We start from the raw sequence: 27,787 nt of genomic DNA, 5'->3' as shown, positions 1-27,787 counted from the left end.
CACTAATTCTTAAATCCTTTATGGAGCACCTTGTACACTAGCTTTTTAATGTCCAACAAGACCCATGGATCTGAATGGCCAGGTAGAAAACTTACCATGGTTGTGCTAACTGCAGCCTTCTCCTTTTCTGGGCACTTTGGGTTGTTACTGCTCTTGTTCTAAAGAAACAGAAACATTGTCTCATTCGTCAAGATTCCTATAGGCCTCAAGCTATATCTGGAAGCACAGAAGTTGTGATGCATTATATAGCCCATGGATGTCAGCCTCCCTGGGAAGTACCATATCAGTATGACCCATTATTGTATGCAGCCACTATACAGATAGGCAGTTAAAATGGACACTGTCAAGATAGTAGCAGGAACAGGCATTTTCCTGCTGGGCAGATGACGAAGGGCAAGCAGAGGTCTACAGCTAGTCTTAGAGGTAATCTTATGTACAATATAGCTACCACACTTGGGAGGTTGTAAAGAGTCACAGGACACTTCTGGAGTAGCTGGTGTAAAGCTCCTGGACAGAGGTAGAGGCAGGTGAGTCCTTGGGTTCTAGGCCAGTCCATGCTATAGGACTGTGACTCAGGACAGACAGCTACATTGTAAAACCCTGGCTAAATAGCAACAAAATACTAACACAGCAAAAGAAAACCAAGACTAAAGTGAAATGGGGAAAACAAGTTTTAGTGAAACCTTCATCTCAAAAGGGAGACCTCCTTTTAGCTTTCCAGCAAAGGAACAGGGGCAAGAAAACTTCTGAAAGCAGAGAAACTATACTACTGAAGCTATACCTTCTAAAAAAATTTTGGAGCTGCTGGTATGAAGTTGTTGAAATCTTGGAAAATGGGACAGAGGGAAAGACCTTGGAATTAGGAAGGAAGGGACTTCACCTGACCACTACTCTTCTCAGGTTTATAGCCAAGGTGGCACCCTGTTGAGACTCTACAAGTAAACCTGTGCACTGCTGACTAAAACAGGACTAAGACTCACAGCTGTCTTGAGTCTGCAGGATGCTTTATGAAGTCGGTGTGAATTCTAGGATAGCCAGATCAACAAAGTGAGTCCCTGTCTCAAAGGGTGTGAGAGTATGTGTGTGCACTGGGAATGACAGCATGCTGATAATTCCACAACTTAACCTGAGGCAGGTAGATCTCAAATTCAAAACTAGCCTGCACTACATAGACTGCTCAAACGCAAAACTGAAAAGATGGGAGGAATCTGAACCTTGGGAGTAGAGGGATCTGTATTCTACAGGAACAGCAGATGGAAAGAATGGAGTCCACATGGGAATGGACAGGTCGGATGTGAGAAGGGATGTATGCAAGCACTTGAGAGAGAAAAGGACCCGGGTAATGAGATTGCCCAGAGTATCAAGCTTGGTGTGACCCTGTACTCTATACTCGCCAAGCAGTTAGAAGCAGATGTAGAGTTAGCCTGGGCCATACATACCACACATGCAGGCAAACACTTTGTATACAAAGATTTGCAACCTTTGAGGATCTACATGTTGCATTTGTAACAAGCCCCGACCCTCCACCCTTTGAAGTGCTAATGCACTCACAGCTCTGGCACATGACCCTTCCCCCCACCACCCCATGCATCTGATGCTGTTATACTAAAGAGAGGCCCAATGCATGAGCTTGCAGGCTGCCTTGTTCCTTCTGTACTTCAAATACAAGTAAATCAAATGCCTCCAATCTCTAGAAGTGGTTTCACTGTTGTACTGGCTAGTCTTAGTCAACTTGATACATAAACTAAAGTTATCTGAAAGGACAGAACTTCAACTGAGAAAATGTTTCCATGAAACCCAGCTGTAGGGCACTTTCTTAGTAACTGATGGAGGGCCCAGCCTATTGTGGTGGTGCCACACCTGTGCTGGTAGTTCTGGGTTCTTTCTGTAAGAAATAGGCTGAGTAAGCCATGGGAAGCAAGCCAGTGAGCACCTCACCTCCAGGGCCTCTGGGTCAGCTCCTGCCTCCAGGTTCCTGTCCTAGCTTCCTCCAATGAAGGACTATGATCTAGAAGTGTAAGCTAAATAACCCCTGCCCCCAACTTACTTTTTGGTCACGGTGTTTTGTTGCAATAAAAATCCTAAGACATCCAGCATATCTGTAAAGCTCTCAAGTCTTGGTGTGTTTGGATGGGCACCTCTGACTTATGACATGTAAACTTTATACACCAAGTGCCCAAGCAGCTCCTGGGACATGCAACATAGCTCCTTATTGGTTTTGAGGCATTTTTTCTGTAGCCTTGGCTGTCCTGGAACTCACTGTGTAGGCCAGGCTAGCCTTGAACTCAAAGATTCACCTACCTCTGCCTCCTAAGTGCTGAGATTAAAGGCCTATCCTACCACCCCCTGGCCTTTTTCTTTTTTAGAGATTGGTTTTTATTATTTTAAACATTCTCATATTTTCTCCCAAAGAAGGCCGAATCAGAAGCACTAGATCTTCAGAGCTCGAGTTGTGGACCACCTGATGTGGGTGCTGGAAACCACTAACTCATGTATATCCCCAGCCCTCCATTAATCCCTGTCTTCAAGATTATTTGGTATGGTCTCCAAGTCACTTACTTGTACATAAGAAATGAAAGAGTAACACACGGGGGTCAGATGAGAGCCTGACAGTTTCACCTGTAGCAAAGGAGAAAGAAATGAGTAACTGTAGCAATAAACACTCAGCATCCTTAGGGAATCTGACCTCAACTTACCAGCTTTTCCACAGTGTTTGGAATGCCTCTGGAGCTCTGACATACCTGGAGATACTAAGAAAAAAATTCCTAGACTTATCCATGAGCCATGAGTGTCTCAGTGCTCTTACTACAGAGGAAAGGGAACATTCATAGCAAAGCCAAGGCACACTTCCCTTTCCCGAGCACACCAGCTTCCCAGACGAGAGGCAACAGCAGGTTTGCGCCTGACTTGACCAGCTCACTGCTTTAAGACTCCTTCAGACAGAGGATAGGAAATAAATCTATCCTCAGGTGCCACTTATCCTTTTAAGATGCCAGTAAAGAGGACACTGTCGCTACCACGGTAGCTTAGCAGCCACAGCAGGCAACTGGAGATGCACATTCCAAAGATGACAAAGTCTAGATTGCTTGCAGCTTTATGTGCATCCATGACCCAGTTCCATTCACTGAGGACCGGAAGTGTGTATGTGCAACAAGAGTTTTTCATTCTCTGTCAGCCGAGCAGAGCTCAATTAGATAGTACCAACAAGTATTTTCCCCTAGACTGAGGAGAACATTACTAAGTACCAGTCAAGGGAAAATGACCTTGATGAGGATGATGTGGCAAGAGCACTTTGTACCCAGCCTGTGGGAATAGAAGGTGGGGTGGGACCTGATTATCTCCCAAGAAACTCACATATTTGACGAATGCTGTTAAGGTGCTGTATATTTTGGACAGGTCCTTTAATAAAGTGTCTACACAGCTGCCCGATGGCAGGGCTGTCTGCACTAGCTCATGGAAGAATGTAACCAGTGTTCCCAGTTGCATGATGATAGCTTTCTCAATGAGAAGATTTGGTGGAACTGCTTGAGAAGAGGCATCTTCTGACGAGAAATGAAATTGATGCATTTCAGTCTTATTTAGTGGTTAACAGTAAGAGAGTGAAAGCAAACCACCCAGGAAAACTGGTTCAGGGCTCTGCCTTTGCACAACAGTTCCCACTGAGATTCTGGTGCTTTGCTGGCCTTACAATCCCCACCTGGAGTTATTCCATCTGATAGAGTTTCTTGGTTCACTGAGCCCTTGATCTTGGTGATTAACCAGTCCACTTCTTCTAGGACTTTCTCAGCCTGACTCAGAACAAGTAACTGAAAAAGAAAAGAATGCGTGGAATGGTCCACATTGCTGGGGCAGGAACAAGCATCACCTCCACAGGGATCTTACAGGCCTGAGGGCAGAAGCCACTCTAACAGGCTTCTCAGAAGGAACTGGACAGAAGGAAGGGCAAGAACTATTTCCCATGGATGACATCAAAACTTACACAGACAGTGGGGGCAGCTGTTCTCAAATTCACCATAGCAAAGTGGTCTGTCTTCTCAATCTCTACATCCTGGAAAGGAAAGAGAAGCAACACCTAAGACTGGTAAGCTATTCCCTTAACCCCACTCCTCACATGGGATGCCATACTATACTTGATCTATGTCTCCCAGCTGTCCATGGATATCCTGGGACAAGTCACGAAGCAGGGTGACAGGGCTCTTATATAAGACATGCAGGCTGAAGAACAGGTTCATCAAACTCTTGCAAAATGAGGCATCCTCTAGGAGTGGGAAGGAAAAGTTTGTACATTTAATGTTAGTGGCTTTTGCAGACTGGCCACACTAGTGGCAGTGTATAGGGAACCCCTGCTAACAGGTTTTGGCAATGGCAATTCTGTATATAAAGCCTTCAGGAAGAGGCAAGAAACTCACCCCGGCTGTGTTCCTTGCAAATCTTAGATGTCCAGGATAACATCTGCACAAACTAAACAAAAGATTTTCAGTCGTTAAAGAAAAAGGTGCTGGGTATAGTGGCATTTGGGAAGCAGAAACAGTCAGATCTCTGTGAGTAGGAGGCTAGCCTGCTCTCCATAGTGGGTTCTAAGCCAGCCAGGGCCACAAAGTCAGACTCTGTCTTTAAGAAATAAAAGAAAGAACATGTTTTGTCAGAACAGAAGATTCTTAGACCTTTCCAGGCCTAAGCAAATTACCTTCCAAAATCTGTGCCTGGACTTAACTGGTTCTATAAGAATAGAATAAAAATGAATCCAAACGGTGAGAAGTATTGGCACCTCTCACAGCACAAGGCTGAATGCCCAGTGTTGTGTCATTAAGGACGACATGTACTCGGAGCTGGATCTGAATTCTCATCGCTGAGCTTCCTCTGCTGCCATCATGGTGGTCTGGGGCAACATGTCCTACATCCCGACACTTGAGATATTTTGAAGGTTAACAGAAGGAGAGGAAAAGATCCTGGACATAGGACATAGCAGAGAACATCCACATTCACGCATGCACATGCACACACTCGTTCTCTTAGGCAAAGCAGACCAGAGGTTTTGGGGTAACAGGAATCTCAAACAGGCTTGCAGGCACAAAGACACGGAGATGCAATGACAGGTATGGAAGACTAAAGATTTAGTTCAGGTTTGTTGGAGGGAAGGTCAGTTATGAGGTCAATAACTAAAAGACCAGTCAGTCAGTAACTGATGAACTTATACTGAACCCCATGTCAATGAAGTAACAAGGACACCGAAGCACTCCACGGTGAGTGGCGGGGTCTGGGACAAGAACCTTTATTTGTATTTGCTTCCTCTAGGAGAGCCAGACAAGGTTAGGCATTTCCTTGTCTAAGAAAAACACTTAGAGGAGACGAGTAGGAGAGGCTAGTGACTGGAGACATCAGTCATACAACAAAGTCAAATTTGATAGGAGCTAGGGCTGGAGATCAATTGAGGAGCGCTTATGATGGATACACTTGGGAGAGAGGCGTATCGGAAACCTAAGGCTATGTCCTGTGTTGGTTTCTACTGCTATGGAAAACATTCCGCCTGAGGAGGAAAGTCCCTTTTTCTTTTCTTTCTTTTTGGACCTAAGAGTCCAGGTCTATCACTGAGGAACCTGAAGGCAGAAATTGAAGCAAAGACTATGGAGGCATGCTGTTCACTGGCTTGCTCCCTATGGCTTTGCTCAGCTTGCTTTCTTACAGAGCCCAGGACAACCTGCCCAGGGCAGCACCACCTATAGTGGGCTGGGGTTCAAGCACATCAACTATTAACCAAGAAAATCCCCTGCAGACCTGCCGACAGGGAACCTGATGGAGTCACTTAAATTCCCAGATGACTCTAGTTTGTCTCAAGTTAATAAACAACCAAGCGGCACAGTTACCCTTAGCTACACAGTGAATTCAAAGCCAGACTAGACTACATGACACCCTCTCTCAAAAACAAAAAATTAAAGACACTCTGAAGTTCAATGGGAAGGGGTGTGATGAACATCAGATTTCATTTAGCCTTTCCAAACTCATCTATTTTTTTCCTCAAACTCCCTGACCACATAATTCTGTTTCTTTCCCAGTTCTGTCTCTGTCTCTCTGCCCTGTCCCCACGCTCCCCAGCAAAAGTAGCAGTGTGAATGAATGAAGCTGTTTCAGGATGGATGAACTGTAGCTGGGATGGAACATGGAATGGAAAGGGAACTTCTCCCTACCACCGCCAGTAACAGTCTCCCAGGAAGTAGTAAATCCTGGAACCACATGAGGAGCCTTGCCTCCCTAGGGCTTCAACAGAACATGAGCAGCTATAGAAGTATTGCTAGCTCCTAGGGTATCTTTTATTGTCCTATTGATACTACTATTGAACTGAATGGACCACCAGAGTGGCCCTTCTCTGGCTCTTTTTATGTGTGGACGCTCATACAGTAATCTAAGAATATGTGCACATGCCTACACATATATAGAACCCATCTCTGTGGGTGTTTCTACTTTGGGATTGTGCTCATATTCGCTGACTTATCATGTGTTAAATTCTCCTCAAACTTCACTTTTCCCCTATGACATCCAATTCGTGAACTTCAGCTCCCTTTACAATTAAGGCTGTCATTTCAGAAACGGCACGAACATCAAGAAGCATAAGGAGGAAGACCACCATGAGGAGAAGGCTGAGGGCACCAAAGTAAGACCCATCTGATAGTGTCTACAGCTGACCAAATGAACAAAAGCACTTATGCTCTTGACCTTATGGGGCTGAGTGTGCTCTGATAGAAACACCGTATAGGCCAAGCAGTAGTGGTACCTACCTGCCTTTAATCCCAGCACTCAGGAAGCAGAGGCAGTCAGATCTCTGATCTACATAGGAAAAGACACACCCTACAGCTCCTTCAAAAGGTTATTTAGATCCTTTTGCTTGAATTTTTGTATATGCTGGCCTCAAACTTATTATATAGCCAACCAGAACCCCAAGCTTCCGGCCCTCCTTTGGACTACAGGCACGCACCAACACACCAGACTGATGTGGTGCTGTGATCAAACACGACCTGGTGCATGGCAAGCAAGGGCCCTACCAACCAGCTACATCCCCAGCTGTAGATGCATGCTTTTACGATGAGACAATTCTTGTCTTCTGAGGCTTGTGGAATGGGACTGAACAGTACTGTTGTTACCTGAGGTGAGCTGGGCTCCAGCAGCCTGGACAAGGTAGAGAGAACCGTGACGAGCAGGAGGGCCTCTTTACTGTTAAAGTCTTCCTCTTCACTGCTAAGCAGATTCAACAAGGATCTCTGCGAAAGGAACGATGTGCACAGATGGGTAGATGTGTTTGTAATCAGGGAAGAGACATCTAGCCAGGAAGCCTCATGGCTAGGACAGGACAAATTTGGAGCTATGTTATTCCAAGAGGATAAAATCTGAGGGAAAAAACCTGGGATCGAACAGCAGTTTTTTGTTTCAACAATAAGTTGGGGAATTCTCTTGAAAACTAGAATGGCTTCTCATCTTACTCCCTGCAATACATGTGAAGAGCAAACTGCAGTTTCTGGTGGGTCTTGTCTTGGAGCTGGAGCTTAATCTCAGGGTTAGCCATGACCTCAGGGTTAGCCATGACCTCAGGGTTAGCCATGCCCCAAACTTAGCTCCCCTGGCACCTGTGCCCTGACAATGGAATGTATTTGAGTAACCATCTGACAGTCTTCTGACTACAGTGGAGCTCCCTACAGGAATGTTTTACCTTTCTGTTCCTGCTATATGTGCTCCAGCAACAAGTCCTGGGACATGCTAAGAATGTTAACCATTATTTGTTAATGGAACACACTGATACTCTGACAATGACTGGTGAGAAACTTAACGGAATCACTTTTCCAGTCCCTGTATTAGACAAGGCCAAATTATACCATATGATCAAAGCCGAAAGGCCTGCCTCCAGGAAAACTGACTTCCTCTTTATGTCACCTTGAACAATGACTAATCCTTGTGAGCCACAAGTTCTATCTGCTGGATCCTCACTAGGTTCTTTCCAAACTTAGCACCTTCACTTCTACAGCTGCCTGTTACTTCCTGTCTGACTCCTCTCTGCACGTTCTAAGGACCCGAAAGAATTTAACACAGCTGCCTCCCAAGGCCTCTCACCTGAAACTGCCGGATCTGGAACGAGGCCCTCTGGGTGACAGTGACACCTGCTTCTTCTTCTTCTTCTGTGCCCATGACATCTGGAAATGGAAACAATCCTATCATCTTTCAAACTGACTTTTTTTTTTTGTTGTTCTGATTTCTTTCCTTTGAGACAAGGTCAAACTAAAGAACCCAACTCAGTCTGGAACTTCCTGTGTAGTCCTGAACCTGTAACCCTCCTGTCTCAGCTTCCTGAATGCTGGGATAACAGGCCTAAAACATGACACCCGGTTCTTGTGTGTGCGTGTGTGCGCGCACACACACACACACACACACACACACACACACACACACACACACACACACACCGTGTTGGTAGGGACTGAACCTGGTCATTATGCATGCCAGGCAAACATTACCACCAAGCTGGAGTCTCAGCCCTCTTGTTACTTAAACATTTTTTCCTTTATTTTTATCTACGTGTATGGGTCTTCAGGCTGCTTGTATGTCTGTGCACACCCATGCGGTGCCTTTCTCCCTTGAATGCTAGGTTTATATTCATGTACCACCACATTCCAACTAATACTTAAAATTATATTATCTTGAGACAAGGTCTCACTATGTGCCACGTCTAGTTTCGAACTTGTAATCCTGACTCAGTTTCCCAAGTATGGGGATTACCAGTCTGAGGCACCATATCTGGGGATAGCTAAAGTTTTAGAAAGCCAAAAGAAAAAAAAAAAAAAAAAAAAAAGTCAGTCTGGATGCTGACTTAAATGTGTTTCTAAATTACACTTTTATTTTTTGAGGGGTTAGCAAAGATTGTTACATAGTCTTGGCTGTCCTAGAACTCACTATGTAGACCAGGCTGCCCTCAAACTCACAGCCTGTCTGGCTCCCAAGTGCTGGGATGAAGGCGTGTGCTGCCATGTCTGGCTTTAAGTATCAGGTTCTTAATGCTGTACCCCTTGGAGTTACTATGGTTAAATACAATGCAGTGCTCATCAGGTGACATCACTAGACGTCACTCCTCAGCAGTGTGAGGGCTCCTCTCAGGTGTCCTCTGCTAAGTAAACAAATAGATTCAAAGGATCTGGCTACAGGGAAGCCCAGAGCAAAGCAAGCCTTTTATGACACTGTAATGCCTACCCAGAGCCTGGAGAAACTGCCGGATCTTGGGCTGACAGAACTGCTGCACGGCGCTGAATGTCTTTTGCAAACCTTCCAAGCACAGCAATGAGATGCTCTTTCCCTTCTCTTTCTTGGATGACTCCTCCACGGAGGTAGGAATTGATGTGTATCTCCATAGCAGGACCCTACAGTGTGGGAAAGTTGTTTGGTCATCTGTGATAGCCAACAATTATTGGGCTCACTTCTATTCCCACAAACACGTGCTTTCTAACTCACCACATGGAACTGCAAGTATAAGGCTGGAGCTCCATGGTCCAGCATGTCTGTCAGATTTACCTCTTGCTGCAAATATCAGTAGATGGTGTCTCTTCGTTTTATGTTAAACAGGGTCTTGTTACACAGGCCTGCCCCTTTAAAACCTTTTATTCCTTTTTACGTTTTATGTGTATGAATGATTTGCTAGCTTGCATGTCTGTAGACCATGTGTGTGCAATGTCTGCAGAAGGTGTCAGATCCCCACAACTGAGTTAGTCAGTTTTGAGGCACTGTGTGGGTGCTGGGCATAGAACCGGATGGTCTGGAAGAGCTGCCTTAACCTCAGAGCCGTCACCAGCCCTAGCCAGGCTTGTCTTATGCTTGCTGTGTGGCTAAGAACAAGTTTGAACCTCTGACACTCTTAGTGCTGGGATTACAGGCTTGTGCCACACACCTGGCTTTACATGCTGCTGGAGATTAAACCCAGGGCCCCGGGCTGCTCTACAAGCCTTCTTAATGGGCTACATCCTACAATCCCCCCACTGTTTCTATAGCTAAGTAGTATTCAATCTACTGTAGGGACATAACAGTCTGTTCATTCCCCTTTTTCTTTAAAATTAAACAACAACAACAAAACCCATGCAACATGCATAGGGAGTATATACTAGTTGAATGCCAAGAAGGCCTGAACCAGGAGTCATCAGACAGTTGTGAACAACTCTATCAACACAAATGCTGGGAACCACACCCCAGCCCAGTAAAGCAGCAGCCAGTGCTCATGACGACCATCATCTTCCCAGCCCATCTTTTCACTTTCCTTCTCCCCTTTACAAAATTACTACTCTTTATACATTTTCTTTACTACTGGGTAATTTTTTTCTTTTCCTTTGACTAGGTGTCTCCCTCCCCTTTTGTGAGTGTGCCTTTAAAACAAAAGCCCACCCTTTTACGTACTTACTCCCTTTCTTAGGTTTACCACATCTTACTTTTGGATTATTGAGAAATCATTTTTATAACGTGATTTTTATTATTCACCCCTACCTTTTCCATAATTCTTTGCTCTTTCCCCACCTAAGTCTTCTTACCTCTCTTTCCTTATTTAATCTCTATTCCCCCTCCGTCCTCTGCCTTTTCACTCAATCACTATTCTATATCTGCCCTAAATAAATGTTAACTCTGTAGCACACCCAACAGTAGTTTGTCTGCTTGCTGGTTTGTCTATGGTTATACAAATGAGTGGACTTTAGTGGATTTTAAGTGTACTTTTTCCTCTCATACGGTTTGACGTTAATATTGTAATCATTTGTTTCTCCTCTGAGTAGAAGTGGGGACAGCTACTTAGCGTGGGTACTGGGATCTGAACTTGGGTTCTCTGAAAGAACAGCATATACCTTCAGACTGCTGAGCCCCTCTACCACCCCTTTAGAAAGATTTACTTCTCTTAGATATTATATATATGTTTGCCTGAACGTATGTATGAATACCATCTATGCCTGGTACCTGTGCAGGCCAGGAGTCTCTGGAACTACAGATGGTTGGGAGCTGAATCTAAGTCTTCTGCAAGAGCAGCAAGTGAGTATCTGTCTAGCCCATTCTTTTCTCTCACACAATAGTTCAGGCTGTACTGAAATCCATGTACAGTACAGGTTGGCCTTGGATTCTTGGCAATCATATTTCAGGCTTCTGAGTGCCAGGATTACAGGTATGAGCCATTACATACAGTCCTAAACTTAGAACATTCACTGTGTGTGTGTATGTGTGAGTGTGTGTGTGTGTGTGTGTGTGTGTAGTAGGTAGGTATGTAGGTATATGCACATAACTTGAGTGCAGATATCAGAGGTCACAAAAAGATTTTGGTTTCAAGAATCATATTTAGATCAACAGGTTTGGTGACAAAGGACTTTACTCACTGTGCCACCTTGCCAGCACCTAAAGTTTTTAATTGTATAAATTATTAATGAGTATTATTATTGAAGGGACTCTAGCCAGCCTGAGCATGACAAACATGGCTCTGGCAGGCCTTGTCCTTCTTTCCAATTCCCTCTGCCTTGTAAAAATTGTTAGATTACATTCCTAAACCTGGTCACAAGGTCTGTTCTCTAATTTGGCTACTTTCTCCTCCTGAGGCTGACTACAAAGGTTAGATATCAAGTATTAAAGTCTAGCAATCAAAAGCCTCCTATGGCTTACCCAATTAACATGTCCAATCAAAACTTTAACATGGGTTTCCCCTTTTACATATATAAATTGTCATTTTCTTATGGGCCACCTCTCTATTCAGAGGCAGTCCTTTGTCCCCTGGGACAAACACCCTTCCTCCTTCTCCCTGTCCCTTGTCCCTCATCCTCTATTTCCTCTGTCTTTGTCTCTTATTGCCTGTCCTTTGTCCCTCGGGAGCAAACATATTTCCTTTGGGCTGAGAACTTGATCTTGGATGTCTTGTGCTAATACTGGTCCCTTCCGTTGTTATTATTATTGTTTAAATTATTATCCATTAAAAATAACTTGAGAGCTGAAGAGATGAGTCAAGTGAGAATTACAGCTCAAATATCCAGCACTCACACACCACATCCAGGCAGATGTGGTAGCCTGCCTTTAATCCCAGTGCTTGGGAGGCAGAGACAGATCTGTAGTGTGCAGGCTAGCTGGACTAGCGAGACTGGTGGGCTCCCAATTCACAGACAGAAAGTGCCTCAGCAAGCAAAAAACAATTGAGGAAGACACCCAGCGACAAGTTCTGGCCTCCACATGTACACACTTAACATGTACATGCACCTACATATATACACACAACACATAAATATCACACACAGAGAAACACAGACACACACATGCAAAAATATTTGATCTCCAGGATGGAGGCCAGGGATTGGAAGGAGCCTAGTTTCACTGCTGTGAGAATAGAGATAGCAGAGGAGGTGCTCAGCATGGCCCTAGGTGCCACTTCTCCAATTATGTCTGGGATAGCAGGATGAAATATAGATTTCAAAAGATGTTAACTCAGGAATACTGGAGGAAGTGTTTGCTAGCTGCGGGGAGGTTTAGGAGTGCCCAGCATATCAAAATTATCTGGCGTGTGTGTGTGTGTGTGTGTGTGTGTGTGTGAATTTGTGAATCCAGAGAGCTTCTGGGTTCTTGGGTGGGTGCAGTGCATGCGCAACTCGCCAGGAGCCAAGCAGTTTAACTAGCTCACCACAGAAAAAGGCATCCGAGATCCCCTGGACCTGGTAGCTGTGAACCTCCTGGTGAGTGCTGAGAACCAAATTTAGATGATCCCTATGCAGCAGTTTTCTCTGAGATTAGAACCTGCCATTTTGGAGGGACGCTCTTCAATACACAAGATGTTTAAGTGGAGGTGAGATGATCAATGTTGAGGATGGTGGTGAAACGGCAGGATATTCTAAGAGAAGGTAAAATACTTCATCTATCAGGCAATCTCTTAAAGCTCAGGAAGTAAAAATTCAAAATACCCAAAGGAAGTCCCTGAAACTAACTAGATTCACCAGGCCCTTCCTCTTCAAGAATAAACAAGCAGTAAAGACTACTGAGAGACACTCTAAGACCAGTTGAGCGGGCTGGAAAGGCTTTAACTGGCTGAACTGCCTACAGGCTGTGTAATACAATCCAGGTTTCTAGCCTTTATGGACTGTCACTCATGCTGCGCTGGGCTTTGGTGATGCAACTGTCTTTGAGTCATTTCTGTTCCTAGAAGTAACTCCAAACCCCTATTACTGTAAGTAACCCCAATAAAAATCATTGGCTCACTATACTGAATTTTGGTGGTCTTCTCCTATCTGGGATGAGTAGACTTGTTCACATCTCCTCAGAGGTGTTCAGTTCTTAACTCCTGAGTCATCCTCCAGCCCCTGTGGTATACTCTGATCAAAGTACGATGTGCACACAAAAAGAATGTACTTGGAAGCTAGCATTGAGTGGTCAACAGATAGATGTCTTCTCAGTCAAGATGGATGATAACACTGTTCATGTCTTTACCTCATTATTTCTTTTGTCTTTACCTCATTACTTCTTTTTGTCTACTTCTTTCAGTTGTATTGCTTTTTTACAAAACATTTTACTTCATTTTAAATTGTATGTATGTCTATGTGTGGATGTATGAATGCAAGTGCAGGCATCTGCTGGGTCCAGAGAAGGCCATTAGATCCTCTAGATCTGAAGTCAGAGGGGAGTGTAAACCATCTGGTAAGGGTGTGAGAAACTGAACCAGGGTCCTCTACAAGAACAGTATATACACTCTTAACTGCTGAGTCATCTCCCTAGGCTATTTACTTATTCTATTTATTTGCTTTTAAGTATTTTTAATCTGTGGTTGGGTGCATGTACATTTAGGTTCAATCATGCTTACTCTACGCACAATTCAATCACTATGTAATAATATTCTCTTCCTTCCTGGGAACACAGTAAGATTTTATATGAGACAAAGAATCCATATAAAACAAACAAGACTCACTATGAGAAACCACACTTTGCTCCCAATACATGCCCCATGGTCCGACCCAAGCTTCTCAGAGAATTCACAGCACACAAGCTAGCAAACTGTTTGAGGGTGAGAGGGGCTTACCTAGTTATGTCACAGAGGTTCTGAAAGATCTTGTCTGGGTTCTGGCCATCAGGTCCACTCACGTGCCCTGTCCGTATTAGCTGCTGTACCTTCTGCAGAGCAACACTCACTGCATAGTGCATAAACTCACTGCTGGACCGCAGGACAGACAGACTCTCTTCATGACTCTGGATGCTATCTCTAGAGATCAAAAAAAAAGGAAGGAAGGAGCTGAGCCTGGTGGTGTGGTCAGCAACCCAATGCCTGAGAGGTTTAAGAGCTGACTGGGCAACCAGACATGATCCTGTCCAAAGAAAAAAGGCTGAGTGCCTGCCTGTCATCCTCAGGCTGTTTTCAATCCCACATACAGGAGGAGAGATCATCCCCCTACTGCTGCTCGGGTCTGGCGTTAGGCTTTCTAGAGACTTCAGAACAGCAGCACTCAGCAAGCTTTGAATGGAAGACTCTCTAGACAGCATAGCCTGAGTCACCCCCAGGGCTGCTCTAACTCTTTCTGCATGCTGTCTCAGTTCCTGCCTCTCCCCCTTATCCCTCACACTTGAGTGAAGTCAAAGCATCCTCTTGGTTTTAGAGTGTTGATTGCCCCTTTGTTATTTAGTTCAGTTTTCTCCTTTCTTCCCCTATGAGCCTTTGTATACAAATTACTTAAAATTTTCTTATACCACCACTAAACCCATCCTTCTTGCTCATTACTCCATGGCTTCTTATTTGCTTTAATAATTTTGAGGTAAAGTCAGATATGGTGGCACATGCCATTAATCCCAGCACTTGGGAGGCAGAGGCAGGCAAATTTCTAGGAGCTTGAAGCCAGCCTGGTCTACAAAGCGAGTTCTCTAGGATAGCCAGGGCTACGCAGAGAAAACCCTGTCTTGAAGAACAACAACAATTTTGAGGGACACCCTCTCTGTAGAATGCCCACCTTGGGTTGTGCAACTTTGATGCTTAGGAAATTAAAAGCTAACTTATTTACTACTGTGTGCTGACACAGCAAGAACTGTGGGTGTGAACTGGGTGACAGAAGACGGGATGCACACTCTCCTTACTGAAGTTCAGGCTCCTACCTGAAAAGAGCAGTGAGGAGCTCAGACACAAACTTCATGGACAGAAGACTATCGCTGGCCTTACTGGCCATCTTAGCTCTGCCTTTACCAGCTTTTTCATTGAGAATGTCAGAGAACTTCTTGTAACACATGAAGAGGCTCAGGATCTCCTCAGACTTACTCTTGCTGCGTAACAGGAAGAGAGCAGAGATAGGTGTCAGTGCCAGGCGCTTTGGTTTCAGACAGTGAGGAGAATACAATGCGTCCTTAGGTAGACACAGCACTGTGAGGTAACCGACCCTCATCCGCATGTTATCACCCTCATCATCCCAAGCCACAGCAATCTCTAAGAGCCTTTTCTTCTTTCTCCTCATTCCCAACCAAGGACCATGGAAGCCCGAACTACCACTAATGAAATGTTTGCAGCGGAAGTCAGCAGTACGTGAACCCAGGATCTTTTAACTGAAAACTTGCAGGGACACGTAAAATTGACAGGCCTGGAGGACAGTATATAGTTTGGCTTTATTCAGAGATACCATCAGCTAGTGCACGCCTTCAATCCCAATACTTGGGAAGCAGAGGCAGGTAGATCTCTGTATGAGGCCAGCCTGGTGTACATGGAAAGTTCTAGGCCAGCATGGGACATACAATGAGACCCTATCTAAAAAAGCCAAAAGAAAGAGAAAAGGACATGTGATTGTAATGTTAGAGCAAACTCTATTCAGGATCATAGTGATCCTTACCTGAAGTTACCTATGGAGAAATTATATTCCATTAGAACTTCACAAACTCCCATTATGAGACACGCACAAATATTATTCTTGATGCCAACATTGGTGTTCTGAGAGAAATCTGCTGATTTATCCTAAAAGACAAACACAAATCACCATGGTACCAAAGCCTCCATTGGTCCATACATCCAAGGACTTAGCAGTTACCAGCTCAAAGTCTTCTAGCTCACTCTTGATCATTCTGACAGTAATAGACTCCAACATATCATCGAGCTCATGGTATAACTCCTCCTCCTCTTCCTCTCCTTCATCTCCTTGTTGTAGGGGGACTATTCTGCTCTTATACCAGGCCAAGCAATGCTGAATGCAGGACAGCAGATGATCCTGTAGAGGAAAATAGACAGTGGCAGCCTACAGAGCTGTTAGGAAGCTCATGTTATTTATTTGCTGGGCCATGCAGCAGGTCCATCTGAATTAACAAAGCTGGAGTGGCTGTGAGTGAACTAAGAGGCATTTCCTGTACCCTTCCCCCTTCCACTGGCACCATAAGGAGCTCACACTTAAGAATACATCCACACGTGCCTTCCTGATGTGATATCAGCATCATTAGAGGCCCATTACAAAGTTAAACAGCCTCTACTTCCCAAGCCCTGAAAGCTATTCTAAATAGGGGTTTATGCTGAGGGAGCCTTTGGAACATCCACACAGCATCTTAGAAGGACTCGTAGCACTGATACTACACTAATGAAGACTCAGCTCTTCCCATTCCTCCACCTGCATTCTAAGTCACTTGTGGGCAGTTCATTTTTTATCATTCCTTCCCAACTTTCTGAAGCTAGGTTAGGACAGAGAGGGTCATCCCAGAGTACACAGAGTAGATCAAGTGAAACCATGTACTCCCTGCAGACTGGGGAAGCAGATCTGTTCACTCCCCCATGCATCTCTACTTCTAACAGCATATAACCAAGGGACTGTCTCTAAGGGACAGATACGACACTCTTAGGAAGAGGCGGTTGTCAGGATTAGTGAAGTACTACTTGACCAAGAGATCCAAAATAGGGGCTGGAGAGATGGCTGGGCAGTGGCACTTGGTGCTTCTAGAGGATCTGGGTTCCAGTTTCACCAACCATGCTGCGGTTCACAACTCCAGTACCAAGGAATCTAATGCCTCTAAGCACCAGGCACATATATAGCACACATATATCCTTGTACGTAAAATCAATCTTATGATGGGTCACAAATAACTTGGGAAAGTAAAAACTCCTAGAAAGAACTGAAAAACCTTCAGGGAAAATGGGACTGGCTGTAGATCAATCACTGTCAAGGGTACCGTGGCCTCAGGGGCCGGCAAGTCTTACCAGCGGCTCTTGTAGAAAGACCTGACTTCCTTGGGTCAGAACACAAGCTCCTATTTTCAGAGGAGGCAGCAGATCAGGCTCTGGTTCATAGAACTGTTTTAACTGCGTACAGACAGAAAAGCCATGACTCATCAGTATTTGAGTTTTTAACGGTTGAAGCTGACGGCACCTTAGTTTCCTAAGGCATGCTTCCCAACTGCCCAGAGAATGATGTAACAATCTTTATCTTTTGGCCTGCCTGCATCCATTCACAGCACTGATCAAGGTAACTTTCTTTTTCCACTCTTGCTCCATTCATGCCAGTCCCTGAACCTGCAAAGGCAGTCAGCATTCTCAGGGAGTCCCACGAGGAATAAAGGCTGGACTGGACTCAGTGGGTTACAAGACACAAGAAGACATGAGGTGGGCGGGGAATGTGTGGGGTGCTGGGGAACTTGGTATACATGAGGATGTGGTCAGGATATATATATATATTGTGTACACATATGAAGCTGTCAAAGAATAAAAGATTCTTAGAGAGTCTCGACTTCTGAGTCAGACTGCCTGAGTCTAAGACTTACTATCACTTACTACTGATTTTGAAAACTCTCCAAATCTTGGGCCCTCACTTTTACAATGAGTCTGCTGGTAAAATTAGAGATATATGAGGATTAACTACCACAACATAGGTAACAAACTTCAAACATTACTTGGTGCACAACAGAGCTTGAAAGAGAAATGTTCCATATTATTTACATCTGTCCTCTTCATTTCTGGAGTCTGAAGAATCTGGAAACCACTGTCCTGTGCCTTCAAACATGGCTTTTAATTCTTGTTAAAAGTGTGAGAAGCTTGAAAAATATAATTTAACTACTGGGGTACAACTTTTACAGAGGATCATGACAAGACCCAGTGAAAAGTTTTTCAGGTAGCAAAGACCTTCCAATAACTTCCACATATCTAAGATCTTAATTTCAAATAGATTTTTCCCCCCAGAATCACTGCCTCACACCTATCCACAAGAAAATGATGGACTGGGGGCCTAGCTTAGCCCTCTCTGTGGAGAATAAATGTTATATAGCTGGTTAAAAAAGATTCTGATAATGCTTAATGAACAAATATTATATATATCTTACATCTCTCCATCTGAATTCATCTCATCTCGATGGACCTTTGAAGTATTTCATTAATTTAAAACATTTTTGAGAGGCTGGAGAGATGGCTCAGTGGTTAAGAGCACTGACTGCTCTCCCAGAGGTCCTGAGTTCAAATCCCAGCAACCACATAGTGGCTTAAAACCATCTTGTAATGGGATCTGATGCCCTCTTCTGGTGTATCTGACAGCTACAGTGTATTTGTATACATAAAATAAATAATTCTTAAGAATAAAAACAAACATTTTTTGAGTTGGGTTTGGTGGCACATACCTTTAATCCCAGTACTTGGGAGGCAGAGACACAGGATATCTTGAGTTCAAGGCTATCCTGGTATAGATACTGAGTCCCAGGATACCCAGGGATATGTAAAGATCCTACCTCAAAAGAAACAACCAAACAAATTTTTTTCTTTGAAACTGAGAACTTTAAATCCAAAGTGGTGGTGTGTACTTGAGACCCCAGCACTTGGGAAGCAGAGTTAAAATCAGAAATTTAAGACAGCTTCTACTGTAAGACACATTTGAGTCGCAGCCTGGGTTATACAATCCCATGTCTCAAAGGATCCAAGATATATACAATAAAAGGGAAATGATCCCACTGAGTGTCCTTCTTACTGAAGGAACAGACTGAGAAAGCAAGGAAGAGTTAAGAGGACAGCAGTATGGTGGCTGGGAAGTAACAGTTCACACAAAACAACCCAAAGAGCATGACAGCCCCACAGCGTCTCAATACCTTATCTGATTTCCTACACAATCCATAAAGATGCGTTTTACCTGTGAGAAGAGAGTCTGCATGACTGAACTAGCCAGCTGGGAGTTCCGTCGAAGGACGTCGTAGAAGCCCTAGGAGCAACAGAGAGACAAGCTCAGTCTTTCTTACCTAGTCTCAGTTCTTATTAAATTTCTTGTGTGCGCGCATGCGCGCGCGCGCGCGCGTGTGTGTGTGTGTGTGTGTGTGTGTGTGTGTGTAGGGGTGGCGGGTGTGGGAAGGCTGGAGGCTGTGCCATGTATGTGGAGGCCGTAAGAGGCACTGGATTCCCGGGAGCTGAAGCAACAGGCAATAATAAGCCACCTGAAACAGGGCTGGGACCCTCAGGGCCTCTGGAAGAGCAGATGTTCTTTAATTGCTGAGCCATCTCTCCAGCCCCTTAAATTTTCTTACTTCCCACACATAGACACGTTGAAAACAGCGTTCTGAGTGTCCGCTAGGGCTGTGCTGCATCTGCAGATTTGAGACTTAAATACCACCAATAAAGAGCAGCCTGTAGGCATATCTTTTATTTATTCTTTAACATCTCTCACAGTATTTGGAGGTTTATGTGTTTCCTTTCAATCTGCTTTAAGTACTTTATTTCAGTTTCTGGCTATCCAATGCTAGGATGTGTAATTATAATAAACCTTCACACAGTTGATCTCATCACAGCTCCCATGGTATTTATCTTACTAAACACTTTGAGTCGATTAATACTATGCAAATTGGCACAGCTTTAGTTTTCCCTTTTAAATCTGTGTTCCTTTAATTCTTTTTCCTGACCCATTGTGTGGGACAGCATCTCAACTATGAGGATGAATGAAACAGAGAACAAACCCCTTCACTCCTCATCACAAGGGGAACATTCCTTCTGTCACCATTTTAAGCTTCATAGATGCCTTTTCTAAGAATAAGGAAGTTCCTTCCTGATGCTAGTTTGCTGAGTTTCTGAAAGATTTTAACATAAAGGGATGTTGAGCAAGGATATGTCTGCATATGCATGTGTACCTGTGTGCATCTGTGCCAAAGCCCATGCAGCCCAGGTTGCCTTGAATTTTTTATGACCCATCTACCTGGGTCTCCCCAGGGCTGGGGTTATAGATGTGGTTGTTGTGCCTAGCTCCCTCCAACTAACAGCTCAACAGTTAAGAGCACTTGCCACTCTTGCAGAGGACCTAAGTTCCATTCCCAGTATCAACAGGAGGTTCACAACTGCCTGTAACTCCACCTCCCAGGGCATCCAACACCTTTGGCCTTCACAGGCACTTGCCCTCACATACACAAACCAACAGACGAACAGACACACAGACATACACAAACACATACACAATTAAAAATAATAAAAATAAACTTTAAAAACTAAGGGCCAGAGAAGTGGCTCACTGGGGCAGAAGATCTTGGCTTCCTCTGATATTTAAGACCAGGATTACAACTAATATCAAAAGCAACAGACACAGACAGACAGAGATAGTCAGTGTTTGCAAAGGGATGACAAGAATATAAATTGCTACATATGTATTCAAAATATCTCATATGGCCTTAAAAATCATGTTTCCATGATTTAGTAAAATGAAAAAAATGATTACAACACAAAGTTAGATGACAAACATATGTAAACTTTAGACAGATTTGTATATATGAACAGTAGAATTGGAGATACCACAAAACAAATTTGTGTGTCTGTGAACACAAGTGGGACAAAAGTCAGGAATGGGTGCCTTCCTCCATCACTCTCTACTGTGGTGTGAGACAGAATCACTCAGAGCACCTGGACAGGCTAGTCAGTCCCAGAATCCTATTTTCACTTCCCCCTCCCAACCACCTCCCTAACTAAAGCAATTTTAACAAGCCTGAATGCTCCAGCACACACCAACTTCTATAGCTCAATAAACATTGTGCTAGGATGTCACATGAGTGCCCTGTAACCCCCACCGCTTGAGGTAGAGTAAGCACACAAGGATCCAGGTCATCAGCTGCACTGAGCTTGAGGCCAGCTTGGGCTACAGGTTGTTCTTGTTGGGGGAGATAAAAAGAGACAAAAGGCTGTTCTCGGAAAGAACTTTGACCTGTCCTCCCTGCTGAGAGGAGCAGAAGCCCTCCACTCCTTCCAGGAAATATCTACCCTGAAACAGACATCCTGAATACCTCACATTCTAGAAATAGCAGTGTTTCTTCCACGATCATTGGGTACTATGTGTACTGGCCGAGCTGTGTATTTGCTTTCTGCTGTTTGCTAACTATTCTGTCATTATGTGACAGAATCCGACCGTACCTATAAAACAAGTACAAAAGGAGGAAGGAAGGAGGGAGGGAGGGTGAGCAGGCTATGTATTAGAGATTTAAGGAAGGCAACGCTAAGAATCTTAAACATTTCTTACTTTCTTTTCTTTTTGACGTAGCTCTGGCAGGACTCAGAGATCCACCTGCCTCAGTGTGGTGGTTTGAATGAGAATGACCCCCATGGGCTCCTGTTTGAATACTTCCCCCCAGATGGTAGAACTGATGGGAAGGATTAGAATGTGTGTCTAGAGGTGGGCTTTAAGGTTTCAACAGCCTCCCATCATTCTCAAAGTGCTCTGTGCCTCCTGCTTGTGGCTCATGATGTAGGGGTCAGCTGCTGCTCCAGGGCCTTGTCTGACATGCTCCCCCCACGACACCATGACAGGATAAACTCCGAGAGCTGTAAACCCTAAGTAAACATTTCTTCCTGGAAGCTGCCTCAGTCACAGTGTTAGCATACAATAGAAAAGGAACTAAGATACTCTCTGCCTCACCAGTGCTGGGACTGAAGGCCCCACCTGACCATCTCTTGGAAGCTTTTATGTTAGGTACACAAAAATTTGAAATGGGGCAATAAAGTAAGGGTATGTTGTGTATGAGAGACAGAACTCACAAATGATAAGTTTGGTGTTAAATTCAGACTGGTAAATTAGCAGTGTATCTAAATATTTCAGGGGGCTGGAGAGATGGCTCAGTGGTTAAGAGCACTGACTGCTCTTCCAGAGGTCCTGAGTTCAATTCCCAGCAACCACATGGTGTCTCACAACCATCTGTAATGATATCTGATGCCCTCTTCAGGTGTATTCATATAAATAAAATAAATAAATCTTAAAAAACAAAACAAAAAATATTTCAAATGAAAGTAAAATGGTTACAATACATTAATTATTCACGATTTCACAACTTAACTTCTGGATTCGCTATTACTACCCACTGACTAACTGCAGAAGAACATATCTACCATACGTCCAAACCCAGAACAAAGTTGTCATTTAAGGGTTACTCTCTGAAGGGCTGACAGTCTCTTGCCCTTTCCTTACCTCATAAAGCATGAGCCGGACGTCAGCCTGCTGCCCTAAGCATCTTTTCAAGCTGTCTATGATCTCAAGGCAGAAAGTCTCATTGGCGACAGCGCTGTATCGACTGTGAACATCCACGTGCACCTGAGAGGGAGGGCGGTAGCTTGTGTCCAGCCTTCTAAGGCAGTGTCTGTTAAGGAGGTTGTGCCCTTCATACGGAAACACAGTAGGCCTGGCTTTCCCGAAGCTAAAAGCATGGGGTGGTTGCCATGCGACCACCATCACCATGGAGTCCCCGTCTCCCGGTTTGGTTTTAAACAGACTAGGACTAAACCATTCTGACAATACTGACCCTTTTCTGCCCCTTAAGGTTTACTTGAACAATGCTAGCTACTCAGGAAGGCAACTACCCCTTCCCAAGATAATCCAGTAGTTACGATATTCATGATTTTATTAAAAACCTAAGACTCCCATAAAAAAAAAAAGCCCAGCTCTTTCTATCTACAAACACCAAAGAGCTTTAGAGAAACACTCTCATATATAAATAAAATCTTTAAAAAGTAAATTTATGTAGCTATACATAATATATGATACATACATAGCTATTCTGTAATACATAAATAGAAATAGCTAAAAAGCACAATAAAGCAGTTAAGTCAATATTTTATTTAATCCAACATATCTAACACATCAACGTGTATGTAATTCAATATAAAATGATTGAAAGTGTTCTCATTTCACCCTAAATCCCGAAGATAGACAAGACTGTTATGTATACAGCACAACTCAATTTGGACCAGTCACATGCCAATCAAGTGTCTAGTTCATCAGCTACGGAAAGCTCCTGTCTACCACATCAGACAGTCTAACCCAGAGCAAACCAATAGGTTAAGCCTGGTATGAAGACAGCACTCACACTTGCAATTCCAGCTCTCAGAGCTGAGGCATGAGGATCACTGTAAGCTCAAGGCCAGCCTGAGCTATGGAAGAAGGAATAAAAAGGGTAACTTCCATGTTACTGGTCATGAATGTTCAGTGACAGTCACCGTGAGGCCCCTTACCTGCGAGACGCCAATAGACTGCGTGCACTGTGAGGATGGCAGGCTGCCGAGGACTTTAAAGTTCTTTAAGAGCAGCAAAAACCCAGCCACTGCAGATTTCCGGGCATCCAGCTGGCTAGCTCGGGAATACACAGAGAAGTTAGCACCACAGGAGTATGCAAAGCAGAGCAAGACAAAACAAAGCTGGCTAAGCTGCACAGAGGGAATATGAAGGCCATGTGCGGGCAATCAAGCACAAGCAAGCCTAACTAAATTTATAAGCTTAAAATGAGGCAGCAGGTGTTCAGCCCATGAACAGCGTGGGAATGCAGCTGACCGGTTGCATTATCTTCTTAACCTCAAGACTAGCTGCACTTTTTTCTCTGCCTGCAAGACTCCATGGCAATCAGAAGAATCCTGAGATACAAACTGGGCTGGAACCTGAATCTACATATTGAACAGCAAAGTAAATTGCTGAGGTTTGTTGTGTCTGAATCAATGTATTCTTCCACAGGATTCCTTTGTTTATACAGGACCACAGTATTTGACACCACGTAAACCTTCCCTCCAAAATATAATAGCTGCTGTCTGCATCTCAGTGACCAACGCACGTTACAGACGTTATAACATATGATCCTGTCTAGCAGGCATGCTTTTGGGTGAGCAGGAATAAAAAATTGTCAGTTCTAGAACAGCTACTCGCTAGTCACTCCTCTAGATATTTGGGAGTGTGTTACGACACAGCAAGCTTGGCATCTGGGTACCCTGTCCCCTAAGTAACAAATGCCTTTCACACAGCACTGGACTACATTCTTAGATTCTTAGGAGACAGTATTAATCATCTCCAGCTTATATAAAATACTAAACAATAAAGAGGGACCAGGAGTCCCTGGATGAGCTCCAAGGCCCCGCAATAATATCCTGGCCCACTAGTGACTGAGCCACAATTCTGCTACCTACTAGAGTGAGATACTTGAGTGTCTCCCTTTCCCCTTGGCATGGTGGTCAGCTCAGGTTTGCATGTCTTTAAGAAGGTTCCTCTAGGGGAGGAATAGCGGTACTGGAGATCACCAACACGGATGGTTGCCCCACATTGCCACATGCTGTCTGACCTTTAGTTACTTATGTCTAAGCCTAATTTTCCTTATATAAATGAGAACTGTAATGTTCTGTTCCTCCTGAGATTACCTGAGGACCTTCAGCAGAATGCCTCACCTGCTGAGAGGGCTGTGCTGAGTTAGGGATCCACATGGCTGCCATGAGGGGAGGGGCACCAGGCAAGAGGTAGCAAAGATAACTACCTCAGAAGGTTTAGTTCCCCGTGCTCTCAGGGGTTCTGCACCATACCTGGCAAACATAGCTTTCCGCAAGACAAGGATCAAGGAGTCTCTCATCGACATGCTGATCTTGAGAAGTGGCTGCAGGATGGAGGTTGCCTCTCGTTAGCAAAGCTCCTTTCTATGGATGCCAGCAGTACTTTATGTGCTTTTGGGCCTCTTACATATGTGGTTGAGGCTGATTATACTTAACCATAAAGACAACACTATACTTTGACACAGTTGAAAGTTCTTACTGTTAGACGTGGTGAGGCAGGCCTGTAATCCCAGCTGCTCAAAAGACTAGGGCAGGAGAAGTGCACTAATTTGAGGCTAGCCTTGACTACATAATGGGTTGTTACAGGCTAGCCTGGGCTACAGGGTAAGATACTATTTCAAAAATCAAACAAACAATACTTCGAGTGCTTTCATAAACCCACTGTATGCACTAATCTCCTAAAACATTTTCAAGTACTCAACTAACCTGAAAGTGAGCTGAAGGAAAGAAGAGATATACAGGGGGAACTTGGGACACTCCTGTATCAATACGAAACTGTTAGACTCAAGAAAAACAGGAGCTCTGACATCCATTGTTATAAATGCTATACCAGACTTTCCCAACTACATAGTTACAGCTCGGGCTTCGGAAGCTATTTGGCATGTCAGCTGACTTACCTGAACTGCCTTGAGCAGCCCTTGCACAGTCTGGAGGGGCAGCAAGGACAAATAGTCAAAAGTCTCTGTGACTTTTGAACAGCTCTGAAGAATTAAAGGTCCATACATGATGATATCTGAAAACAAGTCTGAAAGCAGAATCCATAATTAGCTGCCTCACATAAATATAAAATAAAGATAAGGAAATATCTAAAGTCTATATGAGGAAAAATGTCAGGTGTGGTTTTTATAAAAGATTTATTTAAAAAAAGATTTATTTATTACGTATACAGCATTCTGCCTGCATATACATCTGCCTGCCAGAAGAGGGCACCAGATCTCACTACAGATGGCTGTGCGCCACCATGTGGTGGCTGGGAATTGAACTCAGGACCTCTGGAAGAGCAGCCAGTGCTCTTAAGCTCTGAGCCAATCCTCCAGCCCCATGCTTTATTTTTTTTTAAATGTAAATTTCTACTGGCCGTACGTAATTTCCCCAGGATATGTCATAATTTTTTGTGATAATACAAAATAACAAATTTAGATGTCTAAGAGGAAGAAACCAGCTCATTACACTCTAAGCAAAAGCAAGTCAATAAGTATTTATAGACTTTTACCTTGGCAAACATAAGGCCTTATCAGGAATATATAAGCATATTCTTCTTTCAAGAATTTTAGTAATTTAGTCAAAACACAAGCAAAATTATCCCAAAAGAGAAAAATAAGAGTATCAAGTCTCTAATAATTCCAAACCTGTATTACCTAACAAAGAGTAAAAACAGAGTTTACACAGGAAATGCACAAGGTCACTGAAAGCATCTTAGAAGGGGAAGAGAAAGAACTCATTGAGGTTCTGAGGGATTATGCTATTTAAGTGCACAGAAACACAGGATGGCAGACTCTGCACAAAGGTCTAAGAAAGATAGACTGGCACAGAGTCAGAGGGCCAGGGAGTCAGTGATGGGGAAGGACGCAGAATAGGAAAGGCAGTGGGAAAGGTGGGTTAGGGATAAGCGTCAGGCCCAATATCTGAGGCCAGGCTGGCTTCAAACTTGCAATCCCGCTGCTTCAGCCTCCTGAGTGCACATGCGCATCATTACCACATCTAGTGAGAGGTGGTAACTTAGAAAAGCACATACTGATTTCAGAGGCAGAGTATGCTTTTGCCCATTGAGAATACTAATCTGGTGGCAGTGGGCGGGGCCAGAGAACTGGGACAGCTACGAAGAGAAGTACAAAGTCAACTCAGAAACCAACAAGAAGCTGTGACTCAAAAACCTTATGAGAATTAACCTCACATGAAGTGTGTTCTCTGGTCACAAGTTAGAAACCAGTAACAAGATGATATCTTAAAAAAAAAAAAGTAAAGAGAATTAAAAGATGACCTTGAGCAAGGTGGTGGTGGTGCACGCCTTTAATCCCAGCAGCTGGAATCAGAAGCAAGCGGGTCTCTTGAGTCTAAGGCCAGCCTGGTGTACAGAGTGTGTCCCAGGATAGGCAGGCTACACTGAGAAACCCTATCTTAAAGGAAAAGAAAAAGAAAAAGGAGCACTGAGACAGGGCTATAGATGTGACTCAGCGGTTAAGTGCACTGGCTGTTCTTCCAGGACTTATGTTTGATTCCCAGCACCCACGTGGTAGTTCAGAACCGTATGTAAGTCCAGTTCCAGGAGATCAGATGCCCTCTTCTGACTTTGGAGGGCGCCAAGCATGCAAGTGGTGCGTATACATAAGCAGATAAAACACATGTAAAATAAAATGAAAAAAAAAAAAAAGAAAACAAATGTCCTCAGATACTGGACACTAAATGACCCACTTGGCTGAGGCAGGAGGATTGCAAGTTTGAAGCCAGCCTGGCCTCAGATATTTCATGGGCCTGGTGCTCAGTCCTAACCTACTTTTCCCACATTGCCTTTCCTCTCTGGATTAAAGGACAAACCAAGGGGAGATTTAAAGAGCTCTGGGAACTTTAGGAATGTAGGAGAGCTGACAGAACGTTTAAAGAAAAACTTAGAGCTTAGTGCTTTTCAACACACACACACACACACACACACACACACACACACACACACACACACACAGAGGAAGAGAGAAAAAGAGAGAGAGAGAGAGAGAGAGAGAGAGAGAGAGAGAGAGAGAGAGAGAGAGAGAGAGAGAGAGATGAAATGAATAGGAAGAAGAGTCTGCTTGCAAGATAAGCACAGGAAAGAAAACAAACTCAAAATCCCAGCAGTGAGACCAAGAAGCAGTACAGAATGAACACAAGCCTGGGTGGGAACCTGGAAGGGGACCTGGGTGGGGACCTCGGTGTGGTCAGGAAGAGAGGACGCTATACAGCAATGACTGTCAGGAGCCAGAGCAGCCGCTGGCCCATGCAATGCAGGCCAGGGCCAGGACCCAGCCGTGTGCTCTGTACGCT

The 27,787-nt window shown here is 44.1% G+C and overlaps 1 protein-coding gene across 2 annotated transcripts in view; it reads right to left on the bottom strand.

The window, feature by feature from the left end:
* The window catches only part of FANCI (FA complementation group I), a gene marked incomplete at its 5' end in the record, with an annotated part of 52,002 nt that overhangs the window by 1,413 nt on the left and 22,802 nt on the right, over positions 1 to 27,787 (bottom strand). The window contains 21 exons of one of the 2 annotated variants that reach the window (XM_080913843.1): positions 96 to 158; positions 2,560 to 2,619; positions 2,697 to 2,750; positions 3,355 to 3,542; positions 3,698 to 3,806; positions 3,980 to 4,048; positions 4,131 to 4,258; positions 4,410 to 4,461; positions 7,137 to 7,253; positions 8,098 to 8,177; positions 9,229 to 9,395; positions 14,045 to 14,224; positions 15,106 to 15,270; positions 15,828 to 15,949; positions 16,023 to 16,199; positions 17,174 to 17,275; positions 19,083 to 19,151; positions 22,380 to 22,502; positions 23,420 to 23,534; positions 24,746 to 24,816; positions 25,390 to 25,517. In XM_080913843.1, coding sequence (XP_080769969.1) covers positions 96 to 158; positions 2,560 to 2,619; positions 2,697 to 2,750; positions 3,355 to 3,542; positions 3,698 to 3,806; positions 3,980 to 4,048; positions 4,131 to 4,258; positions 4,410 to 4,461; positions 7,137 to 7,253; positions 8,098 to 8,177; positions 9,229 to 9,395; positions 14,045 to 14,224; positions 15,106 to 15,270; positions 15,828 to 15,949; positions 16,023 to 16,199; positions 17,174 to 17,275; positions 19,083 to 19,151; positions 22,380 to 22,502; positions 23,420 to 23,534; positions 24,746 to 24,816; positions 25,390 to 25,517 — 2,339 coding nt within the window. The remainder of the gene's footprint in view (positions 1 to 95; positions 159 to 2,559; positions 2,620 to 2,696; positions 2,751 to 3,354; positions 3,543 to 3,697; positions 3,807 to 3,979; positions 4,049 to 4,130; positions 4,259 to 4,409; positions 4,462 to 7,136; positions 7,254 to 8,097; positions 8,178 to 9,228; positions 9,396 to 14,044; positions 14,225 to 15,105; positions 15,271 to 15,827; positions 15,950 to 16,022; positions 16,200 to 17,173; positions 17,276 to 19,082; positions 19,152 to 22,379; positions 22,503 to 23,419; positions 23,535 to 24,745; positions 24,817 to 25,389; positions 25,518 to 27,787) is intronic. The other variant, XM_080913844.1, reaches the window with a different exon arrangement.

This window comes from Micromys minutus (assembly GCF_963924665.1).
Source record: "Micromys minutus genome assembly, chromosome: 3".
Lineage (NCBI taxonomy): Eukaryota > Metazoa > Chordata > Mammalia > Rodentia > Muridae > Micromys > Micromys minutus.
The sequence above is the reverse complement of the archived record's forward strand: the minus strand, read 5'-3'. Positions and strand labels throughout refer to the sequence as shown.